The following is a 17,769-nucleotide window of genomic DNA, read 5'->3' as shown; positions in this document are numbered from 1 at the left end:
TAGTCACCGCCCGTTTCGCCCTTCCACAAATAAGATCCAGTTCTTATTTGTGGAAGGGCGAAATGGGCGTTGACTATTAGACGCTTTCATTATAGCCATCCTTGTCTATCACATGGATTTCTATGGCTTACTTTATCGCTCTCACGTAACTTCTGATAGACCATCGGTACTTTCCTACACTGTATAATCACTCGAATGAATCTCCTGTAAATTATTAGTATTAAAGTAGTTAGAATTTTTTTTAAAACAAGTGACAGGTTCTACCTGTAGGCGTCACATTATCTTTCTATTTAAACATACAGGGTGTGTAATGATGAATTGGAAGAAGACGTAGCTCCGAAACTAATTTAGGTACCTATTTACGCAAAATGAATTTTAATTTCTGACATATGACATATCGATTTAATGTTACTAAGTAGTACCTCAGAAGAAGACATCCACTTAGTTGGTTAGTTGGTCAGTAGAAGATTATTATTGCCGTTTGACATGCTGGAAAGTCTTAAATTAAAAATACAGAAAATATACTTATTTTTTCATTAAACTATTCTCTCAACCACCTTAAAATGGAGCACCAATAGAAATATGTTTATATTATATGACATAATTTCCTAGCAAATTTTGGGCTGTAAACTTTAATAGTTAAATTTCCATTGACAAATATANCACCTTAAAATGGAGCACCAATAGAAATATGTTTATATTATATGACATAATTTCCTAGTAAATTTTAAACTTTAATAGTTAAATTTCCATTGACAAATATAAAAACCTAATAAACAATAAAAATTAGTTGTTCGAAAAAGTAGTGTCGGTAGTGAATACATATATTGTAATTCATATTCTAAGAGTGTTTAATTCAAAATGAGCTCGGAAAGAGAACACGAGCACTTACCAGGGGAACTATTGGAAGCGGCAAAAAATGCTGTTTAATATTTGATCCCCAAAAAATTATCGAGGCAGTACAAGATTGGCTACAACGAATTCAAAAGATGGTGTAGTTTGAAGAAAATTGAAAAAAGTGTTCGAAGCGGTATTACTGGAATATTTCGAACACAACGACGTTATGGTCGGTATATTCCATGTTAAAAATTACGTGGAATGACAAAAAAATGTAAATATCAGAAAATTTCTAAAACTAATACTATCTTTGATAAGGAAATCAGTTGGATACCGTCCGAAAAATCCAGAATTCTAACGAAAGAGGAAATTGAGAGGTTTTTAAAAGAAGCACCTGATAATAGATTTCTGCTAGAAAAGGTAATTCAAATTAATATAAATCGGTCGATTTAACTAATTTTGGACAACTTTTGAAATCATTTTANTATTTTTTCATTAAACTATTCTCTCAACCACCTTAAAATGGAGCATCAATAGAAATATGTGTATATTATATGACATAATTTCCTAGCAAATTTTGGGCTGTAAACTTTAATAGTTAAATTTCCATTGACAAATATAGAAATAAACAATAAAAATTAGTTGTTTGAAAAAGTAGAGTCAGAATTATACATATATTGTAATTCATATTCTAAAAGTGTTTAATTCAAAATGAGCTCGGAAAGAGAACACGAGCACTTACCAGGGGAAGTATTGGAAGCGTCGAAAAATGCTGTTTAATATTTGATCACCAAAAAATCATCGAGGCAGTACGGAGATTGGCTACAACGAATTCAAAGGATGGTGTAGTTCGAAGAAAATTGAAAAAAGTGTTCGAAGCGGTATTACTGGCATATTTCGGACACAACGACGTTATGGTCGGTATATTCCATGTTAAAAATTACGTGGAATGCCAAAAAAATGTAAATATCAGAAAATTTCTAAAACTAATACTATTTTTGAAAAGCAAATCAGTTGGATACCGTCCGAAAAATCCAGAATTCTAACGAAAGAGGAAATTGAGAGGTTTTTACAAGAAGCACCTGATAATAGATTTCTGCTAGAAAAGGTAATTCAAATTAATATAAATCGGTCGATTTAACTAATTTTGGACAACTTTTGAAATCATTTTAATAATTTTTGTTTGTGGAGCTTTGAGATGAGCTATTAATCTTTATCGATGATAAAGACAAAAAATCAATTATTATTATAAGAATTCCCGATTCCAAAACTCATACTTCTGGATGTTTTGTGATTTCAGGTTCAGACCAAATGAAGATATACCGCAAATACTGTTTTACGTCCGGCAGTTTACTACAAGTCGAAGATGTTTTGTGAACTATGTTAGTAAAAAATATGTTAACCAAGTGGTTGAAGTCAACAAAATAAGGAATGTACCAAAAGAATTAGCCACTTATCTCAATTTGCCTCATTCGTAAAATTATACAGGGCACTGCTTTAGACGTTCTTTCGCCACTATGTTAGCCGACGTAGGGGCCGATATTACAACCATTAAACGACATGGGGGGTGGCGTTCCAGTACGGTAGTCGAGACATATACAGGGTGTTTCATAATTGGATGTCAATATTGAAGGGTGTTAATCTGTGCGTGATTTTAAGACAAAAAGTTCATATAAACATAGGTCCGTTTTCGCTTTATTTTTGATATACAGGGTGATGAATATCTGTTTGTAAAATTTTTTTTTTTTAATAACTCCGAAACTAAATTAGATAGTTTTATAAAACTTAGTATGTGTAAACTAGGTGCAGAGACACGTCTTTTGCATAATAAACGAATTTTCATTTTTAACCAGTGGCGTCCCAATTAACTTCAACCTCATTATTTTGAATGAAAAAAATGATACGCCACTGCATTTTTGAAAAACAAAAATTATTGTATAAATGGTGCTTTATTTTGTAATAAAAAAGATCTCTTGAGTTTTTTTCTTATCTTGCACTGTTTTTTAGTAAAAAAATAAAGAACAACAATAATTATCTGTACGTGGAATGAAGTACTTTTTACACATTTTATGGAAATAATTCTTTTACTAGATAACTTATACACATTATTGTATAATATTATTAATAATTACGATTGACGATCAACAAATAACAATTTTGTGAAACGAAAAAAACAAACAATTACATCAGTTGTTGAAAATGCCCTCCACCTGCAAGGATACATGCTTCAGCTCTTCTTCTCATATTAGTGCGGACTCTTTGAAAAATGTTGTCAGTGTTCCTTATTACATCACAGGAAGCTCTTATGCGATTCCTCAGGTCTTCTACAGTGTTAACCGGAGTGTTGTAAACCAGAGTTTTCAGATGCCCCCATAAGAAGAAGTCCGCACTATTCAAATCTGGGGACCTGGGGGGCCATTGTTGGGGTCCACCACGGCCTACCCATCGGTCATGAAATGTGCGATTTAAATATTCTCTTGCTTCTCGATGGAAATGAGCTGGTGCACCATCATGCATGAACCACATTCTATTTCTAGTTAAAAGTGGCACTTCTTCAAGTAATACGGGCAAATCCTCCTCTAGAAACCGACGATATGTACGGCCGTCTAGCCTTTGTGGCAGAAAAAAAGGTCCAATTAAGTGATTTTCAACAATTCCAACCCAAACATTCACGGAAAATTGTTCTTGATTGTTAAAGTTCACAATTGCATGCGGGTTTTCTTCGGCCCAAACATGATTGTTATGGAAATTTCTTATAGCGTTTCTAGAGAAGTTAGCTTCGTCTGTAAACATTATTTCACAGTCAAACAAGGGATTTTGCGCAATTTTCTCCAAAAACCATTGACAAAAGTTGATTCGCAAAGGAAAATCTCGAGGAAGTAAGGCTTGGACCCGTTGAATATGATACGGGTATAACAGAAAATCGTGAAGAATTCTCCAAACTAGAATGTGCGAGATATTCAAGTTATTTCCAATTTGTCTAGTGCTAATATTAGGATTTTCATCAATTGAATTTAAAACTGCTTCTTCAACTTCTGGAGTTCTAGTAGTCCGATGGGCACCTTTTAATTGATTATTTGGCTTAAAAGTACCTGTTTCAGCCAACGTTCTATGTATGTTTGAGAATGTTCGTCTATCTGGTGTGACTCTATTCGGGAAACGCTCTTGATATAATCGTTTAGCCTCTGGCGCTCTGCCATCAGCCAAGCCATACATGTAATGAATGTCTGCCAACTCTTGATTAGTAAACTCAACCATTATCAAATAACACTGTACAGGTATTTTAAGTATCAAAATTGAGTTGAATGAACTGAACTGTCAAAATTAATAAATCACAACAGTAATCAACAACCACAGCCTACTAGGTAATCTTTATATCATGCTTTCTGTTTGGCTCAATGTGGGTTAGTATGTTGTTCTTTATTTTTTTACTAAAAAACAGTGCAAGATAAGAAAAAAACTCAAGAGATCTTTTTTATTACAAAATAAAGCACCATTTATACAATAATTTTTGTTTTTCAAAAATGCAGTGGCGTATCATTTTTTTCATTCAAAATAATGAGGTTGAAGTTAATTGGGACGCCACTGGTTAAAAATGAAAATTCGTTTATTATGCAAAAGACGTGTCTCTGCACCTAGTTTACACATACTAAGTTTTATAAAACTATCTAATTTAGTTTCGGAGTTATTAAAAAAAACAATTTTACAAACAGATATCCATCACCCTGTATATCAAAAATAAAGCGAAAACGGACCTATGTTTATATGAACTTTTTGTCTTAAAATCACGCACAGATTAACACCCTTCAATATTGACATCCAATTATGAAACACCCTGTATAGAAGAATATATACAAAGTAAAATTTCAATCGTAACTAAATTGTTAACATCTTCAGCAGAGCATAAGGAACTTGACAATAATACAACGTGCGCAGTAAACTTAAACAATTAACAGCAGCAGCCTACGATAACTAGCAGCACTGGATAAATTTAATTCACTGCAATATCGGCAAATTCAGTTTACATGTAGTGGAAAATAAATTGTAATCTTATTTATAATAGTTACTGTTTTGTATTGAAATGTTATTATAGTACTTAAAATGTATATTGATTATTTAATAAAATCATTAATAAGTTTAGAAAAAATGACAAATTATTTTGACATTTTTGTTATGTTCTTGAACGAAAAAGTCTTTGGCGTTCTAGAACATAAAAGTATTTGGCAGCTAGGTGACAAAAAATACTCACTTTGTCAACTGAATATGTAACGAAAATGTCGACTTTTGACGACAGTTTTCGAAAAATATATTTTTCTGACACACCTATTTAGCTATATTTACACACCCAATTAAAAATTGTCCTACCCTCAGGTAAATCGTTATGATTTATAGTACCGTGTGACAGAATATTATTAATATTTTATTAAGAACATACCGCTTTATCATTTTTGACAAGTTCTGACTAATATCCTACCTTCTACACTCGCATTCGTGCACCCCATCATTCCCTTGTACGAGAACTGGTACAAGAAGACGTCTGCTAAGCTGGAGTGCAGCTCGGCGTGGCGTATTATCGGTGTTGCAAAATCAGAGTCGGTCTTGAACTGAAATTGAAAAATTGTGCACTGTATTGTATACTGTATTTCTACTCTCTTATTTACTTCGCTGGGCAATGTGGTTGCAGCTAGCAATTAAGTATATATTTTATTGAAAATGAGAAAATGTTTTCGAAAATAATGATTCTATAAAACAGCATTGTTTTTATAAACATTTTTAAAAGGTTTTCATAATTACAGGTATACAGGGTGTCCGCAAATTTCACCGACAACGTTTGACTGCGTATTCAGGATGATAAATAAATACGATCTACGAAAGAAAGATAAACAATTTCTGGTTTTTGAGTTACAGGTCTTCAAAGTTGTCAAAAATAAAACTAATTTAATTAATANAGGGTTGGCAGCTAATTATGAGACACCCTGTATTTACACACCTAATTAAAAATTGTCCTACCCTTAGGTAAATCGTTATGATTTATAGTACCGTGTGACAGAATATTATTAATATTTTATTAAGAACATACCGCTTTATCATTTTTGACAAGTTCTGACTAATATCCTACCTTCTACACTCGCATTCGTGCACCCCATCATTCCCTTGTACGAGAACTGGTACAAGAAGACGTCTGCTAAGCTGGAGTGCAGCTCGGCGTGGCGTATTATCGGTGTTGCAAAATCAGAGTCGGTCTTGAACTGAAATTGAAAAATTGTGCACTGTATTGTATACTGTATTTCTACTCTCTTATTTACTTCGCTGGGCAATGTGGTTGCAGCTAGCAATTAAGTATATATTTTATTGAAAATGAGAAAATGTTTTCGAAAATAATGATTCTATAAAACAGCATTGTTTTTATAATCATTTTTAAAAGGTTTTTATAATTACAGGTATACAGGGTGTCCGCAAATTTCACCGACAACGTTTGACTGCGTATTCAGGATGATAAATAAATACGATCTACGAAAGAAAGATAAACAATTTCTGGTTTTTGAGTTACAGGTCTTCAAAGTTGTCAAAAATAAAACTAATTTAATTAATAACTTCATAACCCTTTTACCGACCGCGTTAAAATTTGGCACATTTGGCAACTATTATGGCGTATTATTCCTTAAAGATTAAAGCTGGGTGATAGTTTTCTACAGTTCCCTCTCCCTTTTAGCGGACAAAACTTTTATAGTGGTCGTATTTTTTAAAACGGGCAGCAACATAGGAAAGGTCGTTTTATTTAATAAAAATATTGTCACTTGAGAAAATCGCCTACAGAAAACCATTCTTGAGAAAAATGAAATTATTTGTAGATATGTATGTTTCGGTTTATGTAGCAGTGTCACGGACTTACAACTTTGTGTTCAGTAGGCGATGAAAACAAGATGTTGATGTGGCCATAAATACTTCAGTGACGAATTTATAAATCAATTCACCTGCAGGCAACGAAATGTTATTGATTATAACTGTAATACAGCAAATAAGTATTTGGGAATCAACGATAGGCTAACAATAAAACCTGATATAATCCGAAAATTATAAAACAAGATTGCTGATTACCCACCTTAACTAGAGCGCTCAAATTATCCTCGAAGGTAGTCTTTGTGTACAGTTTCTTCAGTTGTTGTCCGGCAGTCTCTTTGTTTGTGTCATCAATATTATACACGTTACCTACGATTTGTGAATCATCCTCGTCCAATTTCGCAGCCTTTTCTTTAAAATCGTCAACTGAAAAAAAAAATTAATATTTATCAGTTCTGTGAATCAAAAATATCAAAATATATGTAAAAGAAACTTTTGAAAGATCTCAAGAAATAAAGCGAACACCCGCGTATACTTGTCGGTTGCAATATTTACCACTTCCAAACACGATCTCTTCTTCGGAATTATACCCGATCATGACCGGCACTTTATTTACATTGCCCTCCTTGATGTCGTTGTGCATTGGACCAGTAATAAAAGCTCCATCAAGTTCTTCGCTTTCCACCACAGGCACCCACACTAGGGAACCACCGCCAATTCTTCTTTCCTTGTCTTCAGGAACCTACAGACAATTATAGAATGTATTTGATTCTTCACAATTTTCATTTTACGTAACAGATTTTGTTACATTTAAAAATTTTTAGAATTAGAACTAGGGTGCGGCAAAATGATCTCCCACATTTTGCGCCGCTACTGTGCCCGAATCATTGAAGAGAGGGGGAGCTTACTGTGTTTAGTTGGTAGCTGGCGCCTTGCCATTTCAGTTGCCGTCATGAATTGGACGGCTGAGCATCGTGCCTTTATTGTCGAAACATTTATTAAGAATAACCAGTCTGTGATTACGACGCAAAGAACGTTTCGTACTCGCTTCGCGCTTGGTAGACATGTTCCTGTTCCAGATCGCAAAACAATACTGTTGTGGGTTTCAAACTTTAGAGCCACAGGTTCAACCTTAAAAAGAAAATCACCTGGTAGACCCAGAAGCGCTCGGACAATTGAAAATGTCGCAGCTGTAAGAGAAGCAGTGGAACGATCACCTACGCGTTCAGCTGCTAAGCATGCCTCAGCTTTACGTTTGTCAGATCGTACCGTGAGAAGGATTTTACACCAAGATCTGAAGTTGCACCAATACAAAATGATGATCCTGCAAGAACTTAGTGAACGAGACTGGGTTAATCGTACAGCATGTTCCAACGAGATTCTTCAAAACGTCCCACAAAATGCTTTTTTGATAACGAGCGACGAAGCTCATTTCCACTTATCTGGTTGTGTGAACAAGCAGAATTTTCGCTACTGGGCACCAGTAAATCCGCGGCAGCTCCATGAAAGGCCACTTCTCAGCCCACGTGTTACCGTTTGATGTGCTGTTGGATCATTTGGCGTTTGGGGTCCTTACTTTTTTGAGGAGGGAGGCGTAACGGTTACTGTGACTGCCGATCGATATATCGATATGCTACGCAATTTTTTGGAACCAAAACTTTGAGAATTTGAACATCCGGATGTGTGGTTCCAACAAGATGGAGCTTCGGCTCATACGGCAAGAAGGTCAATGGACGTTTTAAGGGAAATTTTTCCAGGACATGTAATCTCGTTACGTGGAGACATTGGGTGGCCAGCGCGTTCACCCGATCTTGCCCCATGCGACTTTTTTCTGTGGGACTACCTGAAAGAGAAGATCTTTCAACAGCATCCCCGAACTATTGACGAATTGAAAGCAGCAATACGCCAAGAAATTGCAGAAATACCGCCTCAAATGATTGTTCGAGTCATGGAAGCCTTCAGAAATTAGCTTCGAATGTGTGTCGAAAAATATGGCCGCCACTTGGACTCCGTAATTTTAAAAACTTAATGAACACAAATGGCATAGTATATGTTTCCATATAATAAACAAAATATACATATAAATAGCATTTACAATTTCGTTTTTATTAAAGGTTAAAATGTGGGAGATCATTTTGCCGGACCAGTATAAGATCACTTCAAATATATATCAAAGTTCATAACAAAACGATATAATTCAAGATTACTATCAGCGGATTGGAATAGATGCAGCATGTGATATTTGTTAAAAAAAAGCTGTCACTCAATTATTACTTATCTATTTACCAATCGCTAGCAAATATTTAGATATTTATAAATATTTAGAAGCCATTTTTCATAGTAAAGTTAATGATTGACACAACAACATTACGGTTCGTAGAACGTTTCCTTTGAGAAGGATGTGAAAGGTGCTGAAGTAGATGAGGTTTATTTTAAAAATTTTTAATAAAAAAAATTATATTGGAAAAGCTAACTACTTTAACATTATAATATTTTTTAATCATAATGTTTGGCAACTACCTGTTCACACGATACAGATTCATTTTATCGAAGTGATAAAAATAACGAATGGCATAGATTTAAATTTGTTTTAAATGTTCGGACGATAAAATCTCAATTCGTTTCAATTTAACTACCGTTTCCAATAAACATCGTGTCATATCTGTATGAAGTAAGTGAATTCCATCATTTATTTCAAGTTTTAACTTTCTTATAATCAACATTAAAATCACAAGAGCTTTTCAACTGACATGAAAAAATCGCGAGACCGAAGGTCGAGCGATTTTGTCAAATGCCAGTTTTTCGAACAAAATTACTGATTGGCAAAATTTTTAGTTAAATTTATCCATGAAACGAAAACTAGCGTGGTTTTTGGCAAGATAAATTAACAATCAAATATGAGAATGAATAACAAAAATAAATATCTTTATTTATTCCATGTCCAAATACACAGTTATTATAAATTGGTTGATTTGGTGTACTGATTTCAATATTTTCTGGTCTAGTTTCCGTACATGTTGAATATTCCATTTGACTATCCGAGGTTCGAAAGTTACTTACTAATAAGAGTTTCGTGATGTTTAGCGTTAATTTGAAGGTAGGGTTTAATGGATCATGACGATGAGTGTCAGGTTACTTTTATCAGTTGTTGGTCACTTATCCCTCCTTTGGCTAAGTGAGAAACTGTACTGGCACGGTTTGAATGGTTGGTAATTTTATTCCAAGTCCAATTTTAGCTGCAGATTCTTTTGTCCATGTAGATATAGTATTAATTCCTAATGGAACATTTTTATACCAACCTTTAGAAATTGTAATTGTCCAAAAGGGATTTGGAGTAAAAAAAAGTTGATCTGATGTTATGTTTTTGTTTCTCCTTTGTAAGAGTAATTTTAACATTGTAACAGGATAAATAATTTTGTTGTTCTTATTTTTTGTTATCCATTTGCTGTCTGTCAATTTTTTCGATCCGCCTTGTACTGTCTTTGAAAATATTGAATTGTATTCTTCCTGTTGGTATTCCATCTTGACTTTTTTTCATTTTTAAGGCTCTCCTACCTTCCAAGTCAATCATAAGAAGCTGATTCATTTATGTCCCACAATTTTGCCATCCTTAGTAGTTTTTCTTGTCTATTGCAAAACATACCTTTCTTTTCTCTGGAATAGTTTGAAATTCCTTTCTTTTACTGTTTCTTGCATCATCAGCGTCTTTAAAAGTTATGTCGTTAAAAGGATTAAATTTCATGGTATTATAATAATAATAATATCTCTACCCCTCATTCAAACCACGAGAATTAGCCCAGAAGTATATTCAAAGAAATATTTTTCTTGAATCATCTTTGCAGTGGAGTTCCAGATTGTTATAAGTTTGTAATCTTCCTGAGTTTCCTTTTTCATATTATATGCCCAATCCTTTAACATATCCGCTGTATTTTTTAATGGAGTTACTTCTGACAGTTCGTAATTGTGAATTCGACTCCATAAATGATCTCAATATCGACAATTCAGTGTTTTTTGTGGATTGTCGAAATGTTCCTCTTTTTTCTAATTTAGTCAGTCGAAAATTTTCCAAAACTACTCACATCATGTATATTTTAAACTCAAACTTTCAACAATACTTAATAATTCTAATGACAGGAAACATTTTAAACTGACACGCGCCTAGTTTAGTTTAGAGGAACAGGAGTTAGCTACGTACCGTTTCATCGTTGTCAAAGTGACCAAAACGTCACTGTTATATACACATTTTTATATGGGAGTCAATTTATCTAAAAAAAAAATACTAAACGTAATTCTGTTGCAACAAAAATATTTATCTACGCCACTGGCAAAAATCAACGATAGATTATAACGTTAATCTATCAGCGCTCATGTACTTAATGTTTTGTCTAAATACGCGAATGATGTTTTACAGAAAATTGTAAAGAATCAAATATTATTTTAATCTACATATCTCATTAGGGAAACGTTCTCCGACTTTTTTTCTCGTAATAAGGATTTTCTATTAACTGTTGAATTTCCACCACGAAATTATATTATGTGCAGGATCTCTTACGGTGACGGCCCATTAGAATATTACTTATTTGCATATTTAAAATTTGGGCTTTGGGTTTTTCGGGGATACTCTCTTTAAATAAAATAATGCCATTGTTGTAGCACTTCCGGTTATACCGGAAGTCGTCATCTACTTGTTTATTTTAAATGGAACACCCTGTTCATGTGTCATCTCTGTTCGACCTTAAATTAAGAAGTTGAAAAAATTTATCAAATAAATTAATGCACAGGGTGTTTTTACGATAAATTTTCAAAAATTGTCAAGAATAAAGTATCTTTGTTTTTAAAAATACCAAAAATATTTACTTAATTGTTATTGATAACTAAAAGTTATGATAGATTGTTAATTTTCAATTTGATCTGCCAATTTTGTTTTTTTTTCTTTTTTTAATATCCTTGAATTCAAAGCAATGGCACGCTGTTATTTATGTCAATCCCATATGTCAAAATGTCACGTTAAAAACATTCTGATTAACTTTGCTAAATTAGAAATGTCAACACTAGAACACAATTTTTTATTGTATTAGAGTTGGGGGGGAAGAATATTCGTATGGTACAGTAATAAGAAAATTCCGGGAAAAATGGCCTATTGTATACTATCAATTAATGGTATTAAAAAAAGTTGTTACAAAATTTGGCAGTACTGGCAGTGTATTGAATGTGAAAAAGAAAAAATACGACCTAAACGGAGACGACAATGCAACGATTACACTTGCCATGGATTCTGTAAAGCGCTATCCTAAAATGTCTTTAAGGAAAAGAGCACTAGAAATTGGCAATATTAGTAAATCGCACTTGCAAGTTATTTACAAGTTTAATAAAATAAAACCATTCAAAGCTAAATTTATACACACAATAGAAGAAAATCATTGGGCAAAACGATTAGAAATTTGCTTGTGGTAAGGTAACTAAGTTTTTCAAAATTAAAATTGTCCTAAAAATATATTTCTCTGACGAATCCACTTTTTCTACAAAGAGAGTTCTCAAAGTTTACGGTATTGGTCCAAGGAAAATCCAGAGTTACGAGTTCCCTGCAGAAGACAATATTATAAAAAAGTAAATGTTTGGTGCGATATCTCTTATATACGATGGAATTATAGAAATTTGTACTTTGTGGTTGTGAAAAATAAAAAAAACAAAGAAAAGATGTCACAACTTTAGTTCTCTATAACTTTCTTAAGTAAATGATATTTTTAAAAACAAAGGTACTTTACTCTTGACAATTTTTGAAAATTCATCATAAAATCATCTCAACATTANTATTAGGGTTGGGGGGAAGAATATTCGTATGGTACAGTAATAAGAAAATTCCGGGAAAAATGGCCTATTGTATACTATCAATTAATGGTATTAAAAAAAGTTGTTACAAAATTTGGCAGTACTGGCAGTGTATTGAATGTGAAAAAGAAAAAATACGACCTAAACGAAGACGACAATGCAACGATTACACTTGCCATGGATTCTGTAAAGCGCTATCCTAAAATGCCTTTAAGGAAAAGAGCACTAGAAATTGGCAATATTAGTAAATCGCACTTGCAAGTTATTTACAAGTTTAATAAAATAAAACCATTCAAAGCTAAATTTATACACACAATAGAAGAAAATCATTGGGCAAAACGATTAGAAATTTGCTTGTGGTAAGGTAACTAAGTTTTTCAAAATTAAAATTGTCCTAAAAATATATTTCTCTGACGAATCCACTTTTTCTACAAAGAGAGTTCTCAAAGTTTACGGTATTGGTCCAAGGAAAATCCAGAGTTACGAGTTCCCTGCAGAAGACAATATTATAAAAAAGTAAATGTTTGGTGCGATATCTCTTATATACGATGGAATTATAGGAATTTGTACTTTGTGGTTGTGAAAAATAAAAAAAACAAAGGAAATTGACAAGATCTCATAACTTTAGTTCTCTATAACTTTCTTAAGTAAATGATATTTTTAAAAACAAACGTTCTTTACTCTTAACAATTTTTGAAAATTCATCGTAAAAACATCTCAACAATAATTTGACTAATTTTTTCAACTTTCTAGTTTAAGGCCAAGCAGAGATTATGCCCAGAAGTTCGAATTTCAACTCGAAAAATTTTTGTCAATTACACCCCACGTGCTCAGTTCCTGGACACACTGTACATGAAATATGGATAGAGAGAAAAAATTCTACAACAGTTTTTTAATAAGTACTACAACAATGGCATTATTTTATTCAAAGAGACCACTCCCCAAAATCCCAGTCTTAATTTTCAAAATTGAAATCGAAGTAGTATTTATCTGAAATATTCTAATGGGCCGTTATCGTAAAACAGCCCGTATATTAATGATTAACAGAAACGTTAATTTAAAGATCATGTCCTGTGTGCGTATACTTACTTCAAGAGAGATTTCGTTGATGTCTTGAGCATCAGCGTCTTGCAATACTTTTAAGAGATCCGATGACTTCTCAGACGTAAAATTTTTGTTCAAGGCCTTGCCCATTTCGAAGGCGTAGTAATTTCCGTTTGGTTGATAGCCGAATGAACAGATAGCTGTGCCGCTTTGTAGAATAGCCCCAGCGATCAGTCCTAAATAATGTTCATCCAATACAATCACATTATCTTATAATTAGACATGATTTTTTTTAGATCAGAAATAGACTTAAATTTTAATACAATATAGTGCTACGTGAAGCTAATAATAATTACAGTAATGTGTAATAAAATGAATTCTAATTTGTTATAGATCAGTTCGACGACACACGACAAACTATTGTACAAATAAATATATTCACAGAAAATACATACATTTATCACGGTACTATAACATTAATACCAAATAGTAGCACTAAGTAGGTATAAAAGCTAAAAAAGGCGTAAAAGATTAACCCTACTTTCAGTACACATACAAAACATAGTAGCTTGTTTCCGCAGCTGGCTACCGTTTTTCAATATAAAGATAGGAAATGTAGGATTCATATTTTTTGCTGTTTTTCTAGCAATATTTCTAATAAAACTAGTCTTCCTTACACAGCTGAACGAAGAAAAAAATATCTTCCAGAATTGATAAAAAAATATATAGTGTGCCATTTGAACAAAAACAGTTGATTATAGCAATTTTGACATATATTACCATGGAGACGATCTAATAATGTCATTTAATAGAGTTTGAGCGGCGATTTAAAAATATATAGGGTTTGTTATAGCTATTTGTTAAAATAAAAAGACACAGGGCCGCGAATACCAAACTGAATCACCCGGTATATAATATTGGCGTCAATACTTAAAAATCAAGTGACGTAATAATTTATTTATAATGTTAGTATTACGCCCATGAAAATCTACAAACATCTTCACACGGTGTGGAATTATTCCGATTTCCAATCACCAGCTGTCTGAAAATTTAACACAATTTGTCTGACAAGGTAAATAAAGTATCATTATAATTATATAACTTAGTTTGGAGGACACTGTATGCATATGTAACCTTGAGTACCTGCACTGAGTTATGTACGTCATGTCCAAAAAATATCACGTTTTATTACGCAACTTCAAAAATGTTGAGTTGTAATCACTCAAGTTAATTTTTATATACATAAGTCATTTATTTGATATCTGTGTCGGGCAATGATTAATAATAATATATCTACAATCCTATACACGGTACTATTAAACTCTCGAGCAACACTCAAATCTTTCTCACTTGTTTATGATGAAAACGGATAATATCGATAATAATAAAATTGTCTCAAATATAGCGGACAAGAATTAATTTTTAGTTGGCAGTGGAGTGACAGTTTAATAACTAAATATATCGAGGTATTTTTTAATTTCGAAGAAAAGGACTTACGTTTCTATAAAAAATGATTGTAACCTTTCATAGAAAAAATTCTGGTGGTATTTAGTTCTTTGTATTGTAAGAACAGTCGATTTACTTATAAAAAACTGAAGTAAAGGATGAAAATGTTTTAAGAAATAACAACAAACAGACAAACTTTCATGAAATCAGTACCCCAAGAATTTGAATCTATTGGATCTTGAATAATAATTGTCGTCACGCTTGGTCAATTCAGAAGATCAAGTGAAAGTCTTTCAAAGGCAATGAAGTCAGCAGTAGAAAGGTGTTCTTTTCCATTATGGAAATGTACACCCCAAGTGCTATGCAACAGCTGGCCTTTTTGAATGTTGAAATCCTAGATGTTGCAGCCATGATATTGTTCCTTCTGATTATCGTGTCTTTGAACTTGAAAAACGTTTTGAAAAGACAAAGATTTAGAAATGATGAAGTTGAAATGGCGATCTAATAGTGCATAATTGTAAGTATTAGGTATATTGCAAAAGAGGTTTACTATACAAGGTTTTAATGAACTTATGTCGAAAATTTTAAGGGGTGAAAAAGGAGCAAAAACTGAGTTAATTGATGTCACATACTTGTTTCGGAAGTTTATAGACAAAAAAGCTAATTAAAGATGTGTTTTAAATTGTTTTGGAACTGCTGAAATACATGTATTTTATCGCGGCCGAGTACTTACAAAAATCTGTAACACTTTTTACGAGTTTGTAGGTTTCTTATGAAGCTGGACTGTATTCGAAAGTCAGTTTGTAATACATTGTTGTACTGATTGCTGTGCTGTTTTTCGAGAGTACATTTAATACCCGTATTTCCAAGTTTTCTTCTGAAAATGGCGCATTTATTTAGCAATCGCGAATATTATATGCTCATAATTTATGTAGAAGCAAAAGAAAATGCCCACAGAGCTTGTCAAGTGTACCGTGCAAGATATCCTCAACGACGTGTCCCCGCACCGCGAACATTTGTAGCTGTAGCGCAAAGAGTTTTTTGGACACCGGTGAAGTACAACCGCGTCGAGGTCGCAACGGTGGCCCAGGGCGACCACTAAGAATCTTAAATGTCGAGGAGATAATTCTAGATCTCGTCCAAGAAGATCCACATCCTAGGACCAGAAATATCACACAGCAAGTAAATATTACGCATCCTGTTGTGTGGTGGACATTACGAGGACCTCAGTTGTACCCATTTCATATTCAATGTGTTCAAGCGCTTACCCTGAGGATTTTCCACTACGTAGAGGTTTTTGCCAATGGTTGATTCAGGAACATGCAAGAAATCCTAAATTTACAGCGCAAATGCTTGTTACAGATGAACCATGTTTCAGTCGAAATGGTGTACGTAACGTCCACAACACTCACCATTGGGCTATCGAAAATCCACACGAAATACGTCGCGATGCCTTTCAGCAACAGTTTTGAGTGAACATGTGGACCGGTATCATTAATGACATTTTGCAAAATCGCTTGCCGGAGTTATTGGGAGACGTGAAATTAAATGTTCGGCAAAATATGTGGTTACTGTTCACTTTTTTAGATGAGCCTAGTTAGATGATGCCCCCCCCCAGACTTCTTTTTGTGGAGATATGTGAAAAGAGTTGTGTATTCCACGGAACTTCGTGACATATTAACAAAGCTTGTAATACGATTCGAGAGGACGTGGCAATGTTGCAACGCGTGCAAGCGAATTGGATATGTCGCGCTGAAGCTTGTGTGCAAGCAAATGGTGGGTACGTCGAACATCTGCTATGAAAATCAGCAGTTCTCAAAGGTGGCTCCTTGCAATGTTGAGATAAGTCAGAAAAGTCCTCGGTAATAACTCTTGCAACATATACAAAAGCTTGCGCGCTGGTGACTATCAAACTAATCTAGAGTTCGGGAGGCATGATTTTTAACAGACTCGTACTCGGCGCACTTGCACAATTTTCATTTCAGTCTTTTGGTCAACTTTATTCCGGTTGTTCCATGTTTTTGTTTTATGTTTTCTTAAGCCACTGTAAGAATAAAAGCCAATATATTTTTTAATAAACAAGGTACGTATTTTCCGAGCCGGGGGGGGGGGTCCAAAAGTTTATGTAGTGAATCAATGTATGGTGGAATTGTGTACCTTATATATGCCTACAAAAAAGTCCGCGATGGCATATGTCTATATGTTACAGATAACATACTACCTATATCCATTTTAATAGGTACTTTAAAAAATTATAAAGCGGTAATGTAAAAGCTATTTACACAAATACGGTATTAATCCTTATCATTTTAAATAAGTTAGAGGCTTTCAGCATTTCATGCACATTATTTTACTCCTTTACACCATTTAATTTAAATGAATATCTTGGGAGTAATCGCAAAAAAATTACGGACGCGAGAATAAAATTCAAGCGCCTCGCTTCGCTTGATGCGATCGCCGACCCTCCCCCCGCACCGTCTCGCCTACTGTTTAGCTAATAAGCCGAACGATAACGCGCGCGTGATCTTTAATAAACTGACTTGGAGCGAATGGAGGTGACGACTGACGATTGTTTTCTTTCTGGGTGTTGTTGGAAAGTTATAATTGCGTTCGATATTTTAAGGTCACATTTTTGTTTTGTATTTGTTGTCTTTAGGTAGTCGGAACATACATAGATACTTGCAAACATACTTTTATTTCATTGAGTTTTAATAATTTGTTTGTTTTTTTTATTGTGAATCATTTAAAACTTCATAGTCGCATTTTTGTTTC

General features: G+C 33.6%; 2 protein-coding genes across 2 annotated transcripts in view; both read right to left on the bottom strand.

The window, feature by feature from the left end:
* The window catches only part of LOC108905342 (cholinesterase 1-like), an 83,957-nt gene that overhangs the window by 2,258 nt on the left and 63,930 nt on the right, over positions 1–17,769 (bottom strand). The window lies entirely within an intron of this gene.
* LOC108905341 (esterase FE4) overlaps positions 5,980–17,769 on the bottom strand; it is a gene marked incomplete at its 3' end in the record, with an annotated part of 25,323 nt that continues 13,533 nt past the window's right edge. Inside the window, 4 exon segments of the mRNA XM_018708167.1 lie at positions 5,980–6,086; positions 6,941–7,104; positions 7,234–7,420; positions 13,597–13,787. Of these exon segments, the coding sequence (XP_018563683.1) occupies positions 5,980–6,086; positions 6,941–7,104; positions 7,234–7,420; positions 13,597–13,787 (649 nt within the window).

This window comes from Anoplophora glabripennis, unplaced genomic scaffold (assembly GCF_000390285.2).
Source record: "Anoplophora glabripennis isolate ALB-LARVAE unplaced genomic scaffold, Agla_2.0 scaffold328, whole genome shotgun sequence".
NCBI lineage: Eukaryota > Metazoa > Arthropoda > Insecta > Coleoptera > Cerambycidae > Anoplophora > Anoplophora glabripennis.
Note: the sequence above shows the minus strand (reverse complement) of the source record. Positions and strands in the feature narration are given on the sequence as shown.